The sequence below is a fragment of the Lates calcarifer genome, linkage group LG14 (genome assembly GCF_001640805.2).
Source record: "Lates calcarifer isolate ASB-BC8 linkage group LG14, TLL_Latcal_v3, whole genome shotgun sequence".
NCBI classification, from domain to species: Eukaryota; Metazoa; Chordata; class Actinopteri; family Centropomidae; genus Lates; species Lates calcarifer.
Genome location: NC_066846.1, coordinates 6,090,780 through 6,116,474, shown reverse-complemented (window position 1 = coordinate 6,116,474; position 25,695 = coordinate 6,090,780). Strand labels below are relative to the sequence as shown.

The following is a 25,695-nucleotide window of genomic DNA, read 5'->3' as shown; positions in this document are numbered from 1 at the left end:
CACCGGCTCTTCACTTTGATGCTGAAGTGATACTCCAAGCTCTCGACCCAACCTGACTAGTTAGCTTGTACGTGTGCAGCTTAACAGATACAGCATAGCTTTAGAGGTGTTGGTAGGCATTCTGAAAATGTTTGAGTATTCCTTCACCATTTTGTATACAGACTGAGGGAGGAAAACAAACTAGTTTATATCCAGCCATTTTGTCTGTCCCCCTCTTTCTTTTCATTACTGTCATCTTTCTGTTCTTGTTTTCATTGATTTGTGTATGAGCTCAAGCAGAGACCAAGACATGTTTGTTTATCAGTTTGACTTCCTTCCTTGCTCTCTCTTCACTTCGATCATCCTCATATTTCTCTTACTGGCCGCAGAGAAAACAAACTACACAAACCTATGACTCATCTCTCATTTATGTCTTTAACCCCCCTCTTGTTTCTATCTCTCCCTCCTGCCGTCCCCCTCCTTTACTCGTTTCCCTCCCTCCCTCATCCTTCACACAGGTGTCTTCTGTTGATAAGAACAAGGGAGAAATGATGATAAAAATAAAATAAATACATCTTGGTTATGCTCTGTCACTATTTTTCATAGATGCTGCAGATGCTGTATGTGTGTATAAGCCTGTGAGTATCTGTTATTCAGTTTTACTCTAAATGCATTCATCAGGCCATGATACACTACAAAGTATGTTTTCCTCCAGAGCTGCAAAGAACACTTCAAAATGTGTGTGTGCTTGTGAGTACACACCTGCCAAGGATTTCCAGCAGCTCTGCGACTCCGTTGAAGTGCTCAGTTTCATATATGAACCTGAAGATCAGAAGGAGAACACACATGCAAAGACTGACTTGCGATGATGCATCAATAGATCAAGCAGTTTCTACTTCGACAATAGGAAAAGCAATTACAAAAGACAGTAAATGTAGAAATAATAAAACACATTCTGTTGTCTTTGCCTAATGTGAGACATGCTTAAAAATTTCCTGACATCTCCTGTGTAACCGCTGTGACGCTAGAGAGAAATGAAACAACAACAGTAAGAGAGCTTGCCTTGCAGCTGCCAGAAGGTAAAACAATGATACTAAAGCCAGTTAACTGTGATAGAAACAGAGCTTGTTGAAGCATCGCAGCTCTGCCATGCTTTAATTATATTGCAAACACAAGAAAAGACAACAGTTCAGCCACTCTTGTTGAAGGGAGGATGAGATGAAACATGATTGTACATTTTGTTAGTCAGAGCTGCAATCATTTGATGAGAGTTGTGCCACTACATGGTGATTCAGCTCTCAGCATAGATGCAGGAAGAAGATAAAGTATGGCTGTTGGTGCAAATGTGCACTGTCATGTTTGTGCACGCCTGTCTGTGTGCATGTCAAACACAATACTTCTTTTTTCTTGCCAAAATACAGATTTTAGATGCAACATGGACATTTTGGTGTTTCTTAATATTAAGGCTGCATTTTCCAACCCTTGTGCTTTCTGCTGCTTGTTTCTTTTTGACCAGAGAAAACCTCAAGTATCAGGAACTAAAATCTAAAAGCTAAAATTAAGGAACTGTTGCTAGAACCACAAGTTCCTTCAGTACACTCCTCTGTGTGTTTCTATTGTGTCTAAAGCCGTGTAAAGATTAGATCAATTAGCTGACAACACACTGAAAAGCTATTTTGGAAAAGTTAGTCCAATTAGCTCCTCGCCACACTATCTAATGATAGCCCTTAATAACCACTGGTTTAAAGCTGTGAATTTTGTTCTGTTTAGCTTTTATGCAGGTGACGCATAAACCTGAAAAATATATCACAGAGGTCACAGAGCTTTTCTCACCTGCTGCTTTAAAATTGGTATTAAAAATGCTGTAAGTAGCGCCTTTAAATCCTGTACCTGAGGAAGATGTTGTTGATTTGTTTGCGGATGTAGGCTCGGAGGCCCAGTAGTTTTCCATAGACACGGTGCAGGATGGTCTTTAGGTACTCCCTCTCCCTGGGGTCCTCGCTGTCAAACAGCTCCAGGAGCTACACACACACGTAAGATAATTACAGACACAAACACGGTATGATTGTATGTCTGCGCTTGTGGCCTCATTCATTCACTCTCTAATCTCCTCACTGTAAGACCCAGCTCCTAATCCCAAACTGATTTTAATATTTGAATAACCTCTGGAGTATTTTTCTGTCTCTTCATGGTGAAATTTCATGGTGATAGAAATATATTTTTACCACCTACAAAGAAAAATTAATATTACATTAACTGTTCATCATCAATTTCTAAAAAAAAAAAAGCAGAGTATAAAAGATAAAAGTTGTACAACAAGAACTGTAGCATCTTTAAGTCAATTTTTTATGTGTGCACCCAAACCTTGATACCAAAACTTAAGAGCACTTGAGGAGTACAACTTGGTGTATTTCAAAGAAGAACTTCATTTATTTATATCGTCCCATTTATCTGGATTTTAGAGACATCTCAGAGCTTTGAATTCGACAAACAGCATTTTTCAAGGAGGGAAAGGAGAGAGGCCTACCTGCAAGACAAACTTCTGGTCGACATAGCGTTTGGCCATGGAGGGCTGGAAGTCCGGGCTCTCCAGGAAACGCAGAAAGAACTCGTACACCAGCTAACACACGCAAAAACAGAGGGTTAGATGTCATTTAGTGTGTGTGTGTGTGTATGTGTTTGTCTTAAACAAACAGTTAAACTATACGGAAAAATACAGTGATTTGCTTTCTATTTGCTTCATATATATAATATATATAAGTCCCCCATAAACAACAAAAGGTCATTTTTACACTTTGTTTTTGGCTTCATATTTGCTTGACCGATATTAATTTCCTCATTTAACTCTCTGCAAGAAATTGAATAAGTATATTTTTCAAAATGGTTGACAATTTTTGTTTCATGGAAGAAATCTTGAGCTTAAAATGCCACAAATCTTAAAAGATGACTTCAGAAAACTTCACCTGCTTACTCTATGCTTGAGTTTGTTTTATACCAAAAGAGACCAACTGAGAGAGAAAGGGAAAAAGATTTTGTTTCGTGTGCTTGCGTGGACTTCACGCTTATGTTTTGACTCATCTCTTCCTGAAGATGCAGAAGTGACTGTACACCACTTCCAAATGTCATCTGGTAAGAATCACAAGTCTATTTAGGAATTCTTCTTTGATAGATCTCCATTTTGTGATTCAGGCTGAGAGAACAGATATATTTTCCTAAACTCTTGCTTTAAGCAGCTGTTTGAACTGATTCAAAGGACCTCTGGTTCAGGCACAGCGTGTTTATGTGCAGATAAATGCTGAACTCTGCATTAAAAGTAACACCTGGTGGGAGTTCTATGCATTATGGCATTGTCTGCCCTCCCAAATATAGTATATAATATATAGTGGGGCCCATTTTTCATTGCACTTACTGACACGGCATTGTGTTTCAGTTAAATAACAAAGCAAGTGCATCATAACAATGTTCAGTTTTTTGGAGAAAAATGCCAAAGTCAACACATTTTGCTGAACATATCCTTTTCTGAGAGCAACTTCCCTCTTCCCCCTTAACCTCTGTAAGGGAAATGTATGACGTTATGTAAACGTGGTCATAATTTTATCACATCATGAATTTGTGTACATATGGCGTACCTGCAGATGTGGCCAGGAGGCCTCCAGTGTTGGCTCATCTTCCTCTGGGTCAAACTCTGGATTCTCACTGGGTGGGAGAGTGCGGAAGATATTTACCGAGATCTGGAAAACCACAAACAAGGACGAGGAGGGGAGGAAAGTTATGGGAGGAGGTGGAAGAAGAATGGTGGAAGGAAAAGATGAAAATGTGTATGGGTGGAGGGTTTTAGAAGGGAAATGGATACAGGAAAGGGATGAAGGAAATGCAGGAAAAAGGGAACGGGATGGAGAGGTAAAGGGGAAAGTTATGTGGATTTAAGAGTAAATAAAATAGGTAAAACAGTTGTATTTTTAGTTTCTGGGCTGTCATAGACAACTTCTACTTCAACTCCTATTGTTGACCATATTTGATGCTGTTCACAGACTGTGTTTTAAGAACAGCTGATAAGTCTTGCAACCTGACCGTCATGATTTATTCAACTAATGCATTTCCACCAGCCATTTAGTGCATAAACTATATAACAAAAAGCAAATGTGGTGAATCCCAATGCCCCATTTTTCAGAAGCATTTTCTTTTCCATTCTCTCATACTCTGCACTGTATTTGTTAAACTTCTCACTGCAGGAGGACATGGGCTAATTTCATATAACCGAGTAAATCTCACTCCAAACCTTTCTGCAACTCTTTTCTTTAGCTACAGAGCTTCAAGAATATGGCTCCCAGAACACTTAAAACCTATAAAAGCCAATAGACTCTCTTAACCCATCCTCATCCTTACCTCACCCATCCTATCATCTTTCTTTCCCCCTTCTTCCAGAGCTTTCTCAGCTCACTCCCGTTCTCCAGTCCATCTCCACATAATATCTCTTTTGTATCAAACATTCATGAAGTTTATTTTCAAATTAGAAAATTGACTTGCTTGCCTGGCTGCAGCTATTTGTTTGGTGTTATTAGCCGTGCCAGCTAATGAAGGCAATGTCTGTCAGTTGGTTGGTCCTCTATTTACATGCCAGACACATTAGAATGAAAGCAAACTAAACTAAGATGGTGAACATGATAAACAATATACCTGCTGAACATCAGCATGTTAGCATTGTTATTGTTAGTGTGCTAGCATGCTAATGTTAGCACTTAGCTCAGAGCACTGCTGAGCCTGAGTACAGCTTCACAGAACCAACAGCATAGCTACAGACAGAAAAAGGTTACTGTCATGTTTTGGCTGCCACGAATTATCACTCTATAACATAGTACCCGCATAGACAGCAGCACCATACTGAAGTAAAACTAAGGTTCAGCCTTGCAAAGATGCTAACATGGCTGTAAACTTAGTTTTGTAAGACAAATGACTTGACTGCCTTGTTTGTGTAGTTGGTATGATCATATTTTGTTTTTTTCCCCCATTAGGAGCCACTTCTAAAGATATTCATGACAGATTGGAAAAATAAAATTCAGCAAAACAATGTTTGGGAAACACAAATCTCAAACTTTTCAGTATTCAGCTGGTCCTCTGGGCATCACAGCTCTGCACCTGTTCTAACTTTCCTCCTCTCTGCCCCGTCCTCTGTAGCCTACTACATCCACTGTGTGGTGCTGCACTTAAGCTCTAACCCTAAACCTAACCCTAACATTTACAATACTATCCACTAGTTCTATTATTGGTCACCTAATAATTTAAGCTTTTTAAGCTTGTGGCCTCACATTAAATCTTTCACCCATTCTCCCTCCACTCCCTTCTCTGTCCTATCAGCATTTTCACATCCTCTAGGAATCGTCACTCCATAACATAAGCTCTATCCTCTGCTCGCTTTCCCTTCTTTTCTCAATTCCTTCTTCCTCTCCTCCTCTTTATATCCTCTGGGATATCTGGTGCTCTGTGTTGGTGTGCGCACTCTCTACCACACTCCACTATCTTTCCTTTCCATCCCTCTCCTTCTTGCCATCTGTGCAGCTGATTGCTTCTTAGCACCCTTTGCAAACATTCTATCTCTCCCTCCCTCTCTATCCTCCCCTTTCGTTTCTCCTCTCTCACCACCTTTGTTTATAGCCTCTGGTGGCTCCACCAGAGCTCCTCAGGTAGATACCCCTCTGTCTATCTTCTTTCTTTTCCTCCTTCAGTATCCCTCCTTTCTCCCTCATGTCTTTTCTTGCTATGGGTAGAGCCTCCAGGTGTTGCATTTGATGAGGATTGATTCACCTGTGGAAATGTATTTCTTGCTTTCTATTTTTCTTCTCCCCCAGCAATTTAGCTATTGATCCATTTGCTCATCCACCGTGGCCATTGTTTGTCACCGTCTGTGCTCAACTATTCTGTTTTTTGACATTCGGATAGTTAGCATTTACCCATTTGTCTTTCATCCATTTTTCCATCCCCTATCATCCCTTCTTCTCCTCCCCTCCTACCATCTTTATGGCCTCTGGGTAGAGTGGCTCTATGAGGACTCCTCTGCTAGTCGCTACACTCTCCACCAGCTCGTTGAGTGCCGCACGTTTGATCTCCTTCCCCTTCAGGTCAGCCACACAGTCCAGGAAATCAAACAGCACGCAGCACTGCTGCAGCTTCTTACAGAACAGGTCATGCAACTCTGCCACCGGGGCGTCTGCAAGATTGAGAAGTACAAGGAAAGAGAGAGAAAAAGTTAGTGAGACAGGAAGGTTTAAGGACAGAAAAAGGCGATGCTGCATAGCCAAATGGGATGGCGTTCCTGAAAGGTAGGCTACTTTGTGTTTGGTAGCGAATTGTTTGACAAAGTGGCAGTGTGAGAAAGCAAGCTGGAGTATAGAGAGATGTATTCTACAGGCTAGATCCTCTCTCAAAGGTAATGAGGGAAAGAGAGCAGACTATTACTCTACAAACACATTTGTACACACCCACATGCACAGGGCCTAGCATCCATACACACACACACACATCAACACACACACACACACACACACACACACACACACACACACACACACACACACACACACACACACACACACACACACACACACACACACACCTTCTTCCAGAGGGCTGTGTTGTATCTCAGTCCTATTACCTGTCAGATTCATTCTCCAGACCTGTTCGTCACAATGAAACAACCTGCTGCTGGCCGTCAGATTAAAACCTTGTACCTCTGAAAACTCCACTTTTCACAGATGTAGAGAAAGTGGCTCATACCCATGGAATTACTGAACAAGTACAATGAGTTTTAAATTGATTCTGTGGGCCTGAAGGGGTGTGAAACTTAGCAGCGCAGCCTGTATAGCATCATGCACAAAAAGTTTTTAAAAATGAAGCAAACACCATAATAGAGAGTTACAGGTTTTGACGACAGCCAAATGGGAATTATTGGTTCCTTTTCCGCATGATTGATGACTCAATGGCTAAATATGGCCGTAAAATATCCAGATTTTAGATTCCTATATAAGTGTGATGTTTGTGAGGTTGGTAACATACTGATCTATATTTAGATAAATGATAGAAAAATACACAGAAAGAAGTCTGGCCACCCCATTGGCCATTGTCTTAGTATGTCATGCACGGACAGGTGTGTAAGACCCAATACTCTAAACACTCAGAGACCCAGTACACACAGATAGATATGTAAATCTCTGCAGCTTTATTTGGGCTTCTGTGCACAAAATACCTTTTGTTTAGACAGAGATTTTTCAGTTTATGCTTCTGTATGCTCACATTTTCAGTAAAAGTGTTGGATTGTATTAGATTGCATAGGTGTACCTTGTAACTCAGTAGAGCCTTGTACAAATAATCTCCCTCTGTCAGAGCAAAACAATGCAGCTTTACCAAAGGCTGGGAAGCAGTCTAGACTATAGCTGTGCAGTTGGAAGGAGGATGATCCAAGGCTCTCTCAAACACACACACATGCACAGCACGAGCGGATTAGATTTAACCCTTCTTAACCTCCAGGTGGGAATCACAGGAGGGGTAAGGGGTGCTGACTGGAGCTCTTCCAGCCCCAGACCCCCACACCTCATGTGGGCACGCTGGGACCATCTGCTCCCTTTGGCACAGAGCTGCACAAACAAAAGACGAGGATTGCCCTTTGCTTGATGTGTCGAGGCACAAGGCACACATTCTTTGAGACCATTGAAAGTGGCCTTTTATCCCATCAGTTATGACTAACTGCACTTTCTATAATTTAGATGGTGATGTGACAAAGTATCTGTTTAATAAAGCCCCAGATTGGTGATATGGAAATACTTGCAAGAGTAATTTAAATACAAGATAATGATCCTAATTTTTTGACTTGCCTCTAATTTTTTGTCCAGTCAACATTCATGAGAGAACCTGCATAAACACTCTCTATTCTTCACAGCCATTTTACATCCAGTGTTGACATCTATGAGCCTGTCCGCTGTACTGAACGGTCAATTTGTTCTTGAATTGCAGCCATTTCTCACTGACTGGTCTATTGTGTGATAGAAAAGTTCACACAATTTTCTGACTATTTGCGACAAAAAGCAAGTGTGAAAAGTTTAAGAGGGTGGACCGTTTCTTCTGACTTTGCTGGGAGAATAAATGTCAGTCTAAATCTGCAAGGTGACCACAAACTCCCTCAGTATTCATGTCTTCTGGCTGGTTGAGATAGCTGAAGCTTCAATCTTTTCATCCTCCTGACCCTTCGTCACTCTTCTCCCTCCATTTTCCTCTTCCCTTCCTTGCTTTGCTCCATCCTAATCTACCCCTTCATATCCTTCCTATCTCTTCGTCCTCTCCTGATTTCTCAAATCCCCTGTCTTTTCTCCGTCTTCGCCCTCCCTCCCTCCTGTTCTCTCTCTGTAGACAGACTGTGAAGGTGAAATCTAATCCATTTTTAATGGAGTAATTGTATGAAGATGTGCCGTGCTGGGACTGAGAAAAAAGAACAGAGCGAGGCGAAAAGACGAAGGGAAAGATAAACTGTGTATGAGCGTTGTGAAGAAAAGGAGGTGAGAAAAAGAGAGGGAAGATGAAAGGAATGAAGGGACTTGGTGGGTCATGTGAGAGCAAGTGTGAGAGAGTGAAGGAAAAGAAAATGAAAGACAAACGGAGCATTATGAAACAGGAGAGAAACCAAACTGAGGTAATACTGGGTGAGGTGAATTTCAGGTTTCCTTTTGGCTGTGCTATTATTAGGTCAGTAGAGGTTACTCCAGACTCATTCATTGAAAGCAGCTTTTCATATCATGTCAGTGCAGTGATTAGAACATTAACTAAGATCTTAATCACAGCAAGTGAGCCGTTTATGACTGAGCTATTTTCATGTTGCTGACAATCCAAATCGGTATAGTGAATAACTACCGAGCCAAGCTATGACTATAAAATTAAAACTGCAACATTAAAAGCATATAGTTAAATTTTATATCCTTATTTATTTCACCTTTATTAACTCAGAAAGCCCCCTCTCCTCAACATGGCACACTATTGCATTACATTACCACGACTACAAAAGCATGTCAAAATAGTACAGCAGGTTCACAAAACACAATGTGGCTTAAAAAGCAAAGACACTCTTCTTTTAAATTATTATAAATGGTACGCTATTAGTGCTAATAATAGTGGCTGGAGCTTTGTATAGCTATCTTTACTGCTATTGTTCTTCAAGTGACTGTAAATTAACAAACTTCCAAATGTACAACTACCAAGAATAACCTCCTTTAGTCATTATCTTAGTCTTACAGCTTTCTGGTTTTTAAAGCTGCATGAATCACTTTTTCTGTATTGTACTGTATTCTATATTTTTATTAACAATTCATCTAATCTGACTCTTTAGTTTTCTCACAGCTCTACAGAGTTTTACCATCTTTTAGCTAATTGTTTTGGTTTCAGGGCCTGAAAGTTTAGTGTTCTGGTTCTCTCCCACCACTTCCAGCAACCTTGTTTCCATCCATACACAGGCATCTGTTGTCTAACAACTAGCTAACTTTGAAACCAAAAACGGAGCTAAAGGAGTGTAAATAGTGGACTTAGATTTGTCCTGCGGGGAGAAACATGATGACTGAGGGTGCAATAAAAGGTTGAAATGGAAGACTGTGTAATTCCAATTTAGACATAACAAGACCAAAAAAAAAAAAATAAGTCCAACAAAGTAGGTATAATAAAAACATCTGAAAACACTGTTTGAAGTCCACAGGGAGAAAGGTCTCAAATGCAGTTTGGAAAGCCACTACCTGAATCACTTTAACTTTTAGAGGTATATAAATGGATCTGAGGAGTGCTATGTGATATAATTTGCTAATTAGTAAGAAAATATTAAGTTCACAGATTTTAAGAGGAGTCTAGAGAGAAATTAGCTTCCTTAGAAACTAACTGTATCTGATTGGGAGGCTGCTTCTGAAATATGAAATGACATACTATTGCATTTATACAATTTTTTATACGTAAATAAATTTTTTATGCTAGTGAGTAGGCAGCAGGGCAGTGTATGTTTATGACCATGTTCATTATAATGCTGGGACATGTGACTTTAAGAGTTTTTAAATCAACAATGAGGCTCATTGGCACAGAGGAATAAATGCTTTGGATACACAGACAATATTTGATAGTAGGGTTGATACATCGTTAGTTTTGATCCAGACAAACACAACAGACAGAAGAGGAAGAGGAGCCGCAAGGCTGATGAAAAAAAGAAAGACGACCTGAACCACAGGGAGGGAAAAGACAGCATGTGACAAAAAGATGGTGAGAGCGAGAGAAGAGGATGAATCTGGTAAAAGGAGCAGTAACATATACGACTGAGCAGTGCCAAGCACCCTGCATCAAAACAAACACACACATACACAGCTGCACAACTCTAAATATAGTCCTGCTGGAGAGAGACACAGAGAGAAGAGGAGGAATCTGGAGAGGAAACAGGAGGGAGGAGAGGGGAGCGGTATAGGGTTAAAAGATGACATCATGCCTTTCCTCCTCCTCCTGCCTCTCTCACATCTCTCCATCACTAGGAACCTCCCTTCTTTTCCTCCCTTGCTCCCTCTCTTCACTCCCTCCATCTTTCCTTTAATCTCCTCCACCCATCCATCTCTCTGAGGCTTTTTTTTTAATGAGCGAGCACCACTCTGGTCTTTAAATAACAGTTATTCTGTTTGGGGCTGAGTATGTGACAGAGAGAGACAGAAAGAGAGGAGGACAGCTTCTGTTTTAGCTACCATCCAAGCCGCCTCTGCACCTCTGTCATTAAGCACACACTGATGCTCAATGCACAGATACAGTGACGCAGAGAGGAAGATGGGAAGGGAGGGGAAAGGGGAGAAAGAGACAGAAAGGGATGGAGGAAGATAAAGAAAAGAAAGACACAGTTATAAATAGTAGAAGGAGCTACAGCAGCTATCAGAAGTGAGACACCATGCGGCGTAGAAGTTGGGGCAGTATAAATATCACCTTAATGGGTTTAAGTGACGTGCTGTAAGTCTATCTCTAAATAATCTAATCCTCCGAATAACCCACAACCTTTCCACATCATGACAAACTGTCTAGGAAACATGTACAACACATTATTCATTACCCTGCTCATAAACAACATGATTAGAAAGAGGAATGAGGAGGGATGTTATCACATATGATTGACTACATCCTCCTCCTGTCGCCCATCTTCAGGTTTTCAAGAACACTGAAGAGTAAACAGCAATTTACCAGCTGAGAAAGAACAGGACGAATCATCCCGCTGTTTTAAATTAGAGCAGGAAATACTTGGAAGAGTCACTTGGTGATGGTACCGAGAATATGTAATGAGACCTACCAGGCATTAGCATATAACATGTAAATAAAGATGTATGTTGCAGGTAATCACGTCTATCCATGCTGACAGGAAAGGAAAGAAAAGGAGCACATTTCTGGACAGGTTTGTGTTCTCTGCTGAGGATGTTATGTTTTATTCTTCTCGGTTAGCTTGTCTGTCTGTCAGCAGGAGATCTCACCAAATTATGAACAGATTTTTATGACATTTGGTGCACAGATCGGTCTCGGCCCAAGAAACAATTCATTATATTTTGATACTTATCTGGATATGGAATTTCCACACTGCTTACAAAAATAACAAAAGGAGAGGCTGAATTCCAAATCCTACGGGATACTGGCAGGGTCAAAATCAACCTCAGTTTCTGAGAGAGTGACAATATTTTTTCTCCCTCAAAAGAGGATATACTGATGATGACACGGGTCTCCAAAAAACATTAATAATGACTGTTGCAAAATCCAGAATTACGTCCAATGACAATGTTTCTAGGATTATTTTGTTTTCAACACCTGTATATGAAAACTACAGTGTGGTTACAGTTTTGGAAATAGTTTACTTGTGGAAAACAAACGATGGTTAAGGCATCAATAATCAATCATCAATAATTTTATCTTAACAGTGGAGTTTTTGGCATCTTTCACCTGAATGTTTTGATTTTGCTGCCTACAACTTTACTGTTGTTGCGCTACCTGCGCAGCACCCAAAAGTTATAGCGAATAGCTATTTAACCTAGTGGAGTATTAAGCAGCTGAAAACATGGTCATATTTCTCAGGGGTAGGTGGAGACTGATACAGAGCTGAGTGAATATTGGATTACTATTTATCAGATGGACAGACGTCTCCAGATGAATGATTATGTTGCTCTGTATCAGCACTATGTGTCAATAAAGAACCTTCTCCTAAAAGGTTTGCCATCTTACATCTTGTTACGATGCCTCCAAATAACCAAAAATAAAAAAATTAATTAATGCAGGTTTAACTTGGTGTCTTTTTTTCAAAGCTTTCAATCGCATCTCATGATCCTCATCAACAAATTGCATTTGGTGACCTAAGTATGTCTGTTGTGTGATAACAAGTAGTCACATACAATAGGAGGAGAACAGAACTGACTTCACTTGGCTAATGAAAACTGTGGACTGTGGTTGAAAGCTTAAAAAAGTTGACCTTGAGCTGCACTGAGTGAGTTTTTGTTATTGTTTGGTGAAAGATAGACTGAATACCAAATACTGCAGAGTATTTGCAGGGTCAAAATCAATTTCACCTAAAATTACAGGAATGATGTCCTTGGATTCGGTGTTGGTGGAAGTTTGTGCTTACTGTCCCCCTAGTTTTTAGGATCTGATAATTATCTTTTTCCTCTATTTTTTAGGCCAAAAGCTGCTATGAAATTCTGCGCACAATAAAACAAGACATAGTTATAACAGCTTCCAGAATTTTTGAGCCTCCCTGTTTCAAACTAAGAGTTTCATTCCAAATTGAGATGCCTACAATTTGAAAAATAGAAATGATTGAAGTTAAACTCATGGATGAATAAGAGTGAGCTAAGTGACAGCTAACATCTGCTATATCTGAATCTATCTGAATATATCTGAATTTTCTGTGAACCAACAGAAAATTCCACCTCTCTCTGTGACAAAGGCTGTAAGGGAAGGCTATGTCATGGCAAAAGATTAAGTGGTGCGCTAAGCCCATCTTTAAATAATCCAATGTTACTAATTATACACATTTTCCAACACACAGCATAATGAACAGAGACCAGCTGGGTGTTACAGGCTGTAGTTCACATCTATTGTCTGTAATTTAGTGTTGCTTACTCTACCTATAATCAGCTGAATCACTATCAATAAATACATTTCCATTAGCATTAATAAACTCAGGTTATTTTACAGTCTTTGAGCTAGTGAACATGTCTCCTCTTTTATCTAAAAGTCCAAATTCTCCTTGACCGCAGAATGACTTTCAGGAATTTGAGATATTAAAATTCTCCTGTGAAAGCAATATTTGCTGTATGAAATGTAAACACAAATTGGAGACGGTTAGTAAACAAATATGGGAGACGGTTATCCCAGCTGGAGACATCCTCAACATTTGATTAGCAGCTTTGTACCCTTCACTTGTTGAATAATAATGTGTTGGTTTGCTGTACAGCGTATACATCGGACATGGTGCTTTCCACACTGCTGCTGCTGCTGCTGCTGCTGCTGCTGCTGCTATGTGTCACACACAAGGAAATGTGAGACTGGAAAAAAAAAAAAAAAACTCTCACATTTTCGTGTCCTTGATTGAGGCCGAGTATGTTTTTTTTTTTTTTTTTTTTTAGCTGGTTGTGATTCATTGCAACCTGGAAGAACGCTCTGTCCAGCAAAATTCACTTTTGCTCATATTTTCTGCTTTCAATATCTCATCCCATCTAAAACAAATCTTCCTTCACAATTTCCCTCAAGACTGATTCACAATGCATCACCCCTGCATGTCCAGTATCTGATTTTCTTTGTTTGCTCAGCTTTATGCTGCCTCAGAACCACAAGTGCATATTCAATACTGAATGTCCACTTGTGATGAAACTTGTGGTGATTCAATCAGAGAGCTTATTTTCCCAAGCTTCAGCGCATTCCTTTAAGAATCATCTCTTTCTTCAGTGACACAGCAGTGCGTGGGGTTATTGCATCGCTAGCCGTTTCATTACAAGCTCTCCCCAGCAATATCCTCTGCCTTTTTTTTTTTATCCCACCGTCTCTCCTCCTCCTCCTCCACCTGTCAACTTAATGTTCAGTCATTTCCTCTTTCCTCATCCACTCTATTTCTTTCATCACCCGCTTCACTTTCTCCCCCACTCTCCCTCTTAATTGATCTGAGACAGTCATAGAGCAAAAACTACTCCATGCCTTCTGTAACCCAATACCAGGCCCATCCAGCCAGCCTCTCCCTCACACACACACACACACACACACACAGACACACACACGCACACACACAGTCATTCAATCTCCCACATACAATCTGTGTGAGAAGGTGACTGTTTTACAGTAAACAGCACATTTAAAACTGAGCCTGCCATACAGTCATTATTGTAATGTGGACAAACACACATGCCGGACAAATAAAAATGAAAACACAAACAAATTAACACATAAGATGGCTCATGTAAGGTTATGGTACATATTGCTTAGACAATATGTCATTTGTGACAAATTACAGCATCACAGGGAAATGACAACAATAATATCTAGGCAAGGAAATATACCTGAAATAGGGTCTCTGGCAGAAACAGTAACTTGTACCAGTTTTTACCATGTCAGTCATTATGTCTGCACTGTTTCACTGTTGCAACATAGAGTACACTGCAACATCATTACCCACTGTTCTTCATGAAGAAGTTTCATTTATGCAAGCTTTGCAAAATTTAGGAACTGTAAATATTGCTGTATAATGTAAATTGCTAAATTATTTTGTTGGCTCTATTTCTACTCTATACTTGTGCTACAGTTACGCTATCTATGAGCCCTGCTACTGTAACAGTTGAAACTAACAGGACAAGAACTTCTCAAAGGCTTTTTTCCATCAAAATTAAAGCCTGGTCTTACCAGACAGTGGCACAGCAACATTCATCCTTGCGTAATATATTCTGCTAGCATGTTTAGAATGCCTTTCAGTGAAAATTTAATTTAATTTTAAAATTAAAAGAAAAAAAGATACTGGAAAAATAAATGTTCTTTTTCAATTCCAAGCATGTTTTGACATTTAAAAGCTTACTTTACCACCTCTTTTCACGTATATAAGGCTGGAACAGTATGTACTTAAAACTATATTCTGTTCTCAATCTATTCTAATTCATAAGGTGGTCTTTAAGATTTCATAACGTGCTTGTCTGATGGCATGTTTTCCTTCCAATCTTTTCTTTGTTCATGAAAATGGCCCATTTTTTTGAATACATTATGAAACACTGGCAGTGGTGTATTTTTGTTCTTTTGCAGACAGCAGTGGGAGCATTTTAAATGGATTTCCTATTATTCCATAGAAACAGAGGGATTGCAAAAGCATACTTTGACATGAAAAATGGTATCCAGTGTGTTGATAGCATAATCAGGCAAATGTTTAGGTGCAATACTCTAAGAAAGCCAAGTTGCGAAAAGATTAACTACTTACTGGTCTGCAATACAGATCATCATTTCTTATTCTGAAGGAGAGTATGAGCCCATAACCTAATACTTCACATAACCGTTTTACCTAAAATGTGTAACATTTAATTCCTCCAGTTATCCCACCCTGTTTCAACTCACCGTCTGTTACCCTGTGCAACAAAGTCTTAATCTCTCACATTGTAATACTCATCTTATACCTGCAGGGTGTTTCGTGGCTTTTAAAGATGCTTAAATGCTAAAGCCAACCAATAGGATGGGTTTTGTGCAGGTATGAGAGAACACTCTCAAAGCTCATACAACATCCTTTCATTCCTGTCAAAATTATCTGAGGACACTCAACAGCCCTCTGAACAGCCACTGCTGCTGGCAGCCACTGATGGAAATGTCAAGGACAGGGAACATCATGCATGGCTATTTATTTATATGGATATTTCTTTTGCATGGTTAAAGTAGCAATTAGTAATGGTGGTGCTGGTTTGCACGCTGAAGGGTGTTTGCATAAAACATCTATCTATTAATTACTTGATAGGAGTGCTTCCCTATTAATGATTTTTTTGTTGAGCTGTTTTGAGGATTCAGCACGCAGATAAACGTACCGGAGCTGAGCATGTGGATTCATTTTCAAAACAGCAATTAGGCCTGCTGCTGCTCTGCAGCGCTGCTGCTTTCACATTGGTGTGGGAGATAATAATAAACAACTAGGTATCAATTTTTGATGAGAAGAAATCCAACACCACAGATGACTGTATGAAACAGCTGTGGTAAAAAAAATTTTTTTTTTTGGCTTCATCTGCTGCTGTTTTCCATATCAGATGATGAGGCTGACAAAACTTAGTTTTTCTTTTAACTAGGACGACAAAATTAGAGCCTCTGGTGACACTCAGCTTACAGGAATAGCTATAGTATGATCATCTTGTGACTTCCAAATACAGATACATGTTTGCCAGTGTACTGTTTGCTAATACCCTTCACTGTCGTCAAAAATGCAATGTGAGCCTAGTAAAACTGTTCAGCGGGGAAGGCTGGCAGAACGTGCTGCTGGGCCGAGCTGAGCAGAGAGGCTGTTTTGTGTATTTTCTCTTTAGGCTCCGGCTGAGGTAGCTGCTGGCAGCAACAATGTTCCTCAAGATCTCAAGATAGACCAGAAAGTGTCCCGTGATCACCCTGCATTTGTACGTACGTGTTTTACACAATCACAAACACACACTCAGGATTTAATAAATACTTGACGACTCCACTGTTTTTACAAAGATTTCATCCTCCCTCAGCTCAGAATAGAGTCACTGACCTACTGTAAGCTAAAACCCTTAGACTGCAAAGCTTTTCCCAGCCTACAATTCTGATAATGGTAATTTTGCCATCTGGATTACAAACAGTACATCTACCTGCTCTGAAGGCGTTTTACTTACAGTGAATGTAATTACATGTCAGCCAAATCCATTTCTACTCACAATGGTGACATTTCTATCCACAGTGTTATTTCTATCCACAGTAACAATGCTTCTAGTAGGAAGTTTCTATGGTAATAATGTTTCTACCTGTGGTCATGACATTTACATGCCATGACGACTGTTGATAATGTGTTTTATCCCTCAGGTGGATACTCTTTCACAGCTACAGTAACTCTGTGTGGAACGAATTTGCACCTGGTGACTCATACCATGTTACTGTTAGTCAAATCAAAATGCAAGCCTGCTGGTCATACAAAGTGCATGCTGAGTGCATATATAGAATTTATCAGTGTGTGTTTTTCACCACCTAGATACAATTCAGATGCATTTCGCATTTTAACACCCAGCGTGGGCATCACACAGAGAGCAGTGCAGGAAGAAGAGAAAAAGTCTACAAATTAGCAACAGAGGGAATTGAGACCAAGTGTATCTCAAGGTCAAAAGCAAAAGAATCTAGTGTTGCATTGCTTGAATGCAGGATCTTCTGTTGATAGGTAGAGGCAGTTGGTTCAGTAATCTCAAAAATCACCACATTTTTGCTAATTGTCTTTGGTGTGCTAACAGGGCATAAATCATAATCATAAGTTTGTTTATCTGCTGACGTGATGTTGGGCAGGAATGTGACCTTAGCCTGGTTAGCCTGCCAGCAACAGCACAACACCCGTGACCGGAAAGCCTGACTGGTGTCTGTAGCCCCAGGGGAGAGCATCGCAGCTGGGGAGGAGCGCTGAGCTTTCAGCCTGTTCTCTGGTCAGACAGAGAGCTGCAGTGTAATTGAAGACATGGAGGAGGACAATGAGGAGAAAGCCGAGGACCAACTTGACAATCAACTCTGATAAATCTCTCATATGATGGACTATGAGGCATAATAGAATTTACATTACATTGCCAAAATCATGCAATAATGAGAGAAAAGCTGACATCATGGCAGATGTGTTTTAAACATCACCAAGTCCCAACTTCTGAATGATTTACAAAATATAACCCGTGACTTGGTCTCAACAGTTGCTCAAGTTTGTCTTCTGCCTTTAAAGGCTTTTTTCTTTTTGCTTACTTGCAGTCTGATTCTGTACTAATGGAAACAGTAAGGAGATGAGGACAGCCAGTTAGCATCCACTGGGCTAGTTTCCAGAACCATTAACTCCCAGCACCATCTTTACTTTTCAATGTGAAAATTAAAGTGTAGAGAGACAGGAAAGGAAATGCTTTCACCATGACTGTGTCTGAAAATATTTTGATACCCATCTGGTGGCTCTCTAACTGCGTGACAGCAGATATTAAATATTTTAATTTGCCTGGGTCCCAGAGAAACTCCAAGTTTATCGGGCCTTGGTGCCGCGGTGTGACTTAATCATCGTCTTATTTGGGGAAAAATTTCAGCAGTACTTACATTTAAAAAGAGGAAGTGCTTGGAAAGGCTATTGCTAATAGAGATAAAACGATCCATGGTTTGTAGGTCGCCAATGTCTACTGAAAGGCTTGATAGTTTTGGCAATTTACAGAAGACTAACTGCTTCAGCATCCAAAGAGGCTTTTACTAGATGGGTGCTGTTTTTACGAAATAGACCCTGCAGGGAGAACTCACCATAAATTCTGAGTTCTAAACAAGTTTATCCATTTATATAGACATGAACTTTCAAAACTGGTCCAAGAGCACCGTGACCAGAAAGGGGTGAAATGTCTGTGTGTGTGTGTGTGTGTGTGTGTGTGCGTGTGCATGCATGTACACACACACACACACACACTGCAGCCCTGCAGCCAAACATGAATACACTGTAAAAGGGATTATAGGGACCCTTTATCCTTCACCCTTCATCTGTGAATTAATTGGTCGCCTTGACCATCCCTGCTGCTTTTTTATTGGTCAGTTCAGTGTTCCAGTTCAGTTCACTGCTTACTGGAGCATCACGAGGATAGTATAGTCGCCTCACCTAAAGATCAGCTTTAACTGTGTCTGTATTCTCATCTTGTTATAGATATCTCTGAACATTTTGTTCACTGAAAAAATATTTAGTATTTATCTCAGTGGTTTAGCAGCAGCATGTTTCTGCTGTGTCTGAGTGCAGAGAAATTTTAGCAACAATGGTTCAGTTGCCAAGAGGTGACTCTCTCTGTATTTGCGGGGGTTCAAAGGTCAGCATCAGTTACAGAACAACAGCCCTAAAACTGGAAGCTGGCTCAGTGACTCTTCAGTAAGGCGGCTGCATAGAGTGTGAACAAGACTGCTGCAGGTGAATGGTGATCTGTCTGATAACCATGTATTTCCTATGCAGGTGATTTGCACATATGATATCCATATGATATTGTCATATTTCCTATGACAAGCCTATTGCCACTGGGATATCAGTATTGGACAGTTTTGCCTATCATGGGATTATGTTTTTTTTTTCATCCTGTGCTAACATTAAGAAAATTCTTACTTTCTACAACACCTATGCATGGCAACTACGACATGGTTGAGGTTAGGAAAAGATTATGGTTAAGTCCAATAGAAAGATGACAGTTAACTGTAGGTCTGTGATGGGAAACTCCAATCTCCTGCATACTAGTCAGACAAACTACATGCTCATCCACTACCCCAACTTCTAGGTCTGTTTAGCAGAAGAATTAACCAATAAAAGGTTTTAGTTCCTCAAAATGTGTGCCCCATAGACTCATACTGCAAAAATGTCTTCTTGTTCCTATTACAGAAGGTTATTTTTAAATATTGATATATTTCACACAACTGCCGACCCGTACAGGGTGTACCCCGCCTCTCGCCCAATGACAGCTGGGATAGGCTCCAGCCCCCGGCGACCCTTAACGGATAAGCGGTATAGATAATGGATGGATATTTCACACACTTGTGACAACAGCAAAGCAGCAAGCAATGTGTACGATTGGTGGTCGATTGATGCTATTATTGATGGGGAAATCAACATCTTGAAGGTTAGGTAACAGCTAGAGAAACTATACTGAACTCTTTACAGAGGACTATACCACATGCATAATACATGGTGGATGCACAGCAAAGGAACTGACCAATGAACTGACCCGTTTCAGCACCAGAATCAATTGACTGAAAAAAGCAGCCAGCACTTACTGGGTGACATGAAAGGAACCTCTGTTGCTCTTGCGCTGTTAGTTATGACGTTCAGTTCATTCCAGATTTCACTAAACCTACTTCATGTATTTATATTACATTTAGCAACTGCCAGCATTTTCCATAACAGCTGTTTTAGATCTAGAAAAAATTGAGAGTAGATTCTTGTTCCTGTTATTAAAGAGTTGTTTTACATGGCAATGTTTCACACATTACTGATGACAGATCACCAAAGATGCAAGCTATGTGTGCATTGTATTGTGATCAATTGAGGCCAGGAATCAGAGTGTCTCCTTCCTCTGCAACAGATTTCTTCCTGTTTAGATTGTTGATATTGGTCCAAAATATTGAGGCTCTCACTCTTTGAGACAAATATCTACATAAAATGGTTTACTGTTGCTCATTTTCAATATTTTCTGCCATTAATCTCTATCTGCCAGCCAAAATACAGCATCAAATGGATCCATAAGATGGAAACGTACACCTAGGCAGCAGTTTCTGGACAGTGTTTCAGAGTGGATTTTACACTTACTGCTGCTTACCAGCTTTTTCTTTTGTCACAGCTTCTCCACTGTTATATGGCAGGTCTGTCTGTGTCTGTTTCATATTTGAGCCAGAATGAGGCTCTGCTCAGGGCTTAAAACAAAAGAGATGTGCCATTGTTAACAGGAGGAGTAGTTCAAATTAACAATGGGAATGTGATTCCCTGGAGGGTAAAACACCCACAAGTCTGTCTACACTTGGCCTACATACTGCCCGTTACAGACTTTCCCACACCAGGCTTTTCTCCTGCGCCGGTGCTGCAGGATCTTACTATCACTTCCTCCTGGGGATCCAGAAACGGTGCCGCAGCAGTGCAGCAGCCATGTAATAACTGTCTGTGAAAGCTATAGCACGTATGCACAGAGAAGTTGGAACCGAAGGTGCTGTCAAGACACAGTGAAAACCCTCCATCATCACACTCTTCGCTCACGGGCCTGAGAGGAAGTCAAAGCCGGGGAAATGAGGTGTAAAAACACATAAGAGCACACACACCTCGTCTCTAAAAGCAGAAAGGTCTTCTCAACATAGAGGGTTAATGGGAAGCGACTGCAGGCTACATGAAAGCCAGAGTAACCTTATAAAGAGGGGCCAGAGGCATAGATGAGGACTTACAATCTGCCCTTGTACTGCACGCACGGGTTAGACAGGAAAAGACGACGCACAAGGTGAGTAAGAGGTGTAGATGAATATAGAAATAGAAATAAAGAAAAATGGAAGAGACATGACAGGATAAGTCTTGTTTACTGTGAGAACCAAAGAAAAAGGCACAAACATATTGATTTCTCTGACATGTACTCACTGGCAAGAAAATATCTTTTTGAGTTTAGAGACAACTGTGGCTACAAGTGGCAGTTATATGATAAAGGTAAAAGCTAACACATAGCATAACAGTTGCAAATGTGTAGGAAGAGCCATAATGTAAGTGATCTGACTTAGAAATAACATTAAGCTTAAGTTTGTTTTGATCTGAAAGCCAGCCATCCAAAACCTAAAGATTCTTAATTTACAATGATGTAAAACAGGAATAAACAGCAAATGTTCCCATCTGAGAGGCTGAATCCAGAAAATATTTGGCATTTTTTTCTAAATAAACTGTCCTAAATCAAATACTAACATTACTGCCAGTTAGTTTCCCATCAATCAACTAATTGATTAATCAGTGAAAACTGGCTAAACAACAACAATATCCTATTTTTCTATGATCGTTTCACTTCAAACCCCACCCAGGTCTGTCTGCAGGTTGGGCATGCAAGTGTATAGGAAGTGTAGATGTTTGAAATAGAAAGCCAACGGATCCCACATCTTTGCATGCTTTCATTCTGAGAGGATACTGAACAAGCTCACTAAGATCAAAGTGGCCGCTGTGTAGTAACAGCAGCTCTGGGATTAGAGCTATGGCAACAACAGACCTGCAAATGGTGCAGCTCTGATTACACAAACAGTTTGTGTAAATATGTTTCTTATTTTGTGTATTTTTGTTTCAGGTTTTATTTAGCAAGGCCAGTTAGAAGCATGCCCCACAACCTGTGGACTGTCAAAGGAAAAGGCCTCCTGATAACGAGATGATGGTTCTACTGTTGCCTCATTAACCAGCCAAGGAAACAAGCAGATGTTTGATGGTATTGTGTTTTAATGTGTGCCTAAGTAAGCTGTCAACGCCAAGTCCAGACTCTGAATACATGAATGTGAACTTGAAACTTTGATCTTCTGCTTTAGCAATAATCAAATCTCAGTATTACCAAAGTATTAAAAGGTGCAGAACAGACCTGGAGAGATTCAATTAATCGATTAGTCAAGTGACATTTACATGCAACCATTTTGATATTTGATTAACCATTTGAGTCATTTTTCAAAACATCAGCTGATTTCAGATTCTCCTGTGCAGGGATTTGCTTCTTTTCTCTTTTAAATCACCGTAAGCTGAACATTTTAATAAGAACATCAAAATATGACACCCGAGGCCATCGCCTTAGACTGTGGGAAACGAGGATGGACATTTTCTGCTGTTTTCTGAGAGTTGATGGACAAAATCTGTCCCAGTTAATTTAGAAAATAATTGGCAGATTGATCAATAGCCTTAAAAAAAGTCCCAAAACCAGACTGGTTCCTATCGGTCCAATAAATCAAAGACATTGCTATCACCTGTCAGTCAGACAGGAGGGCAGAAAGGACAATATGAGTGAGTGGACACCTAACAATAGAACCAACCAATAGACCTTCACAGTACCAATCAGTGGGAACGTTATGTAAAGTCAGGACATGGTTTTCACTTTGATGTAGAGATGTTTAAATAATGAAGAATAAAGTGGACAAAAGTGAGTCTAAGTTGATCTTAAAGGACTTTTCACCCTTATGGTTTCACAATGATTCTCCTATAATATTCCTACAGTGTTGTTTCAGACATAGTCCTACAGGATGGCTGCTAAAGTAAAATCAGTGTCTCACCTTTGAGCAGGGGCAGCGGTGTGAGCTCCACCTGGGAGCTCTGGTAGCGGAACTGGGACGAGCTGTGGGACCTCCTCTGCCGGGCTCTGCGCATGGACCTGCGCGGGAAGCCGTCCACCTTCTCCGCGGACGGCACCGAGAAGCTGGTGGTCGGCGAGGACGGGCTGGACGGAGGCAACTTGGTCGTCTCCATGATGGCTGTAGCGGGTGGTGATGCGGTATAGGTGGTGGTGGTGTTGATGAAGGTGGTGGTGGTGGTGGTGGCGTGCGCGCGTGCCTTTGCGCGTATGAGTGCGTAAAGAGGCGTTTAAGGGGAAGTATGGGTGAATGGAGGGGAGGATGGAGGAGTGGGTGGCTTTCTGAATCACTGATGGATTATCAATTGATCAGAATGAATAGACGCTCCAGGGGTGGTAGTGGTGGAGGAGGAGGGAGAAGAGGAGGAGGAGGGAGGAGGAGAGGGGTGAGAGATAAAGGGGAGGGAGGGGGGGGTGGGGGAGAAAGGTGCAGAGGCGGAGGAGAGAGGTGAGGAGCTGTAAGATTTTCTGGATGTCCAGTCCCGTGCTGCGCGCCTCGCTGTCTCTATCAGAGCCGGACTGGAAATAGCAGCAGCAGCAGCAGCATCCCCGATTCTTCTTGTTTTTCACGCACAGATGAAAAATCGCTTGTGTATCATCCCCGTGGAGGAGTAGCCTGAACAGCTACCAGATGATGCTCAGACAGGCGCGTCTCCTCACACACACACACTCCCTCTCTCTCTCTCACACACACACACGCATGCACGCACGCCTCTCTGCTGCTGTGTTGGCGTCACACACAGACTAAGTCATCGGCCTAAATCAGGATATTTAATTCTGTTATTGATCACACAGCTGAGCTCCTTGAGTAGAGAAAAATCACTGTAATCAAGCACCGATTAACCCCCTCCTGTTTATCCACATCAAAAGCAAACAAACGGACTCCAGGTCAGTTTATAGCGTATTCTCCTTGATGATGCTCCTTATCAATAAAATCAGTGATCGGTCCTGGCGGTGGATGATGATATCATAAAATCATCAATCTGGGCCCACCTCGGCTGCCGCATCACTGTTGTCCTTCTCGCTCGTTTTTAACGGATCCTCTTTCGACCGTTAAAACGGCCGCACCTGCTTATTATTTATTTTATTTTATTTTTTTTAATTTTTGGGGGGAGGCGGTTGCTCAGAGGTTGATAATGTCGTTCTCGTCGCGGTTTATAGCCCCTCCAAGCAGCCTCCTCCTTCTTCTCCTGCCGTCCTCCAACCGTATCAGGGCGGGGAAACAAACGGTCCCTCACCGCGCCGACATGTGCAGGTCCACCGCCAGCGGCCGATGAAACACCGAGCCCCGCTGCTCCGCTCCGTCTCTACCTCCGCGGTGAGAACAAGAGACAAGGGGGGAAAAGAAAAGAAAGAAGCCACACTTTCTCGCAGCGGCAGCCTAAAGTGAAAATGACTGAAGGCCTGGGTTATACAATAGCACCCCGTCTATGTCTGACAGACTGACGCGTTTTTGCTCCTGTCCCCCTTCTCGGTTCCCGTTATCCGGTCGTCCTACGGCGCCTCGGAGAGCTGCGTCAAGGAGCACGAGGTGGCTTAGGAAGATACAGGAAATGAGGTATTCTTGCCTTCAAAATAAAATAAAGAATGGCGAAGATAAAAGTGTGTATTAGTTGATAGCAACTGACTCGTGGTCAGACTAAACTGAAGCAAACACGAGCTACATGGGTCCAAGCTAACCATTGTTCCTCTAGGAAGGTCTTAGAGTATGAAATGGGGTCGTTTGAAACCAGACTCAGACTCCTGTGAAGGCTGTTAACATGGCAGCGAATACTTTGCTTCACTAACTGTCATATTTCTAAAGAATGACACATTAAAATCAATCAGCTCCTGAACAGTGAACCTGGAGCTGTCTCTGGCCTCTGGAGGTCACGGAGACAGTTGCCTGTGTTGCCCAGTTAATACTTATTCATGCTATCGCGTGCTATGTGCAAACTCAACTCTGGTGAACCACCAACAATGAATGTGAATTTAAAATGCACAAATTAAGGAAAACACATACCTGTTGAAGTGAGGTACTGGCTTGTAGGTGGACATCATGATCATGATCACTAGAATTCAAAATGACAAGATTGTATTGGTCGTATGAATGTGCAGCTGATGCTTTCTTTGATAGTAGTACTTCTTGTATCGTGATGCTATGTCATCATCAACATGTGCAAGACTGTTTTGAAAACACACCTCATTCAACATTATGTTAAGTTAATTTATCTTAAGTTGTTCTCTTTCTCTTTTACCAGTGCTGGGGCAGCGCCTCGGTTCCACTGCTGGAGACATCTGGCCAGGCTTGGGCAAAAGGTTGGGCCTCAGGAAGCAGTGGACCTAAATACAGGAAGTCCAAATCAGGCTGTACCAAGAGCCCACCACATTAAGGGGAATCAGGGATATTTAGTTTAGACATTTTGTGTATTTTCATCAGATTTAAGTTCATTTGGATACTTTTGTTTGTAGTGTTTGAATCTCAGTTACACAGACTCACTGTGCTGTGTTGTTTCTTTTGAACTTAGTTAGCATGTAATGTGTTATGTGTTTTATGTTATCCCTATTGTTTTCCATATGGTGCCTTTGCCACACCTTGCCATATCCTACATACTTGTTTCAGCGAAAAAAATATTAGGTCCATTAAAAAAAGGGTTTTATTTTGAAA

At 41.0% G+C, this 25,695-nt stretch overlaps 1 protein-coding gene and 1 long non-coding RNA gene across 3 annotated transcripts in view; one reads left to right on the top strand and one right to left on the bottom strand.

Annotated features, from left to right (window-relative positions):
• The window catches only part of ppp2r5b (protein phosphatase 2, regulatory subunit B', beta), a 37,094-nt gene extending 13,924 nt beyond the window's left edge, over positions 1 to 23,170 (bottom strand). For both annotated transcript variants that reach the window (XM_018684934.2, XM_018684935.2), the window contains exons 1-6: positions 22,972 to 23,170; positions 5,988 to 6,184; positions 3,609 to 3,710; positions 2,507 to 2,599; positions 1,870 to 2,000; positions 742 to 801 (exon numbers count right to left, since the gene is read on the bottom strand). In XM_018684934.2, the coding sequence (XP_018540450.1) occupies positions 742 to 801; positions 1,870 to 2,000; positions 2,507 to 2,599; positions 3,609 to 3,710; positions 5,988 to 6,184; positions 22,972 to 23,164 (776 nt within the window). In that variant the 5' untranslated portion in view covers positions 23,165 to 23,170. The remainder of the gene's footprint in view (positions 1 to 741; positions 802 to 1,869; positions 2,001 to 2,506; positions 2,600 to 3,608; positions 3,711 to 5,987; positions 6,185 to 22,971) is intronic.
• A 1,298-nt stretch (positions 23,171 to 24,468) lies between these two features.
• Positions 24,469 to 25,695, top strand: LOC108888780 (uncharacterized). Its single transcript, XR_001961885.2, has 2 exons — positions 24,469 to 24,606; positions 25,289 to 25,695. It is a non-coding gene; the product is annotated as an uncharacterized LOC108888780 (long non-coding RNA).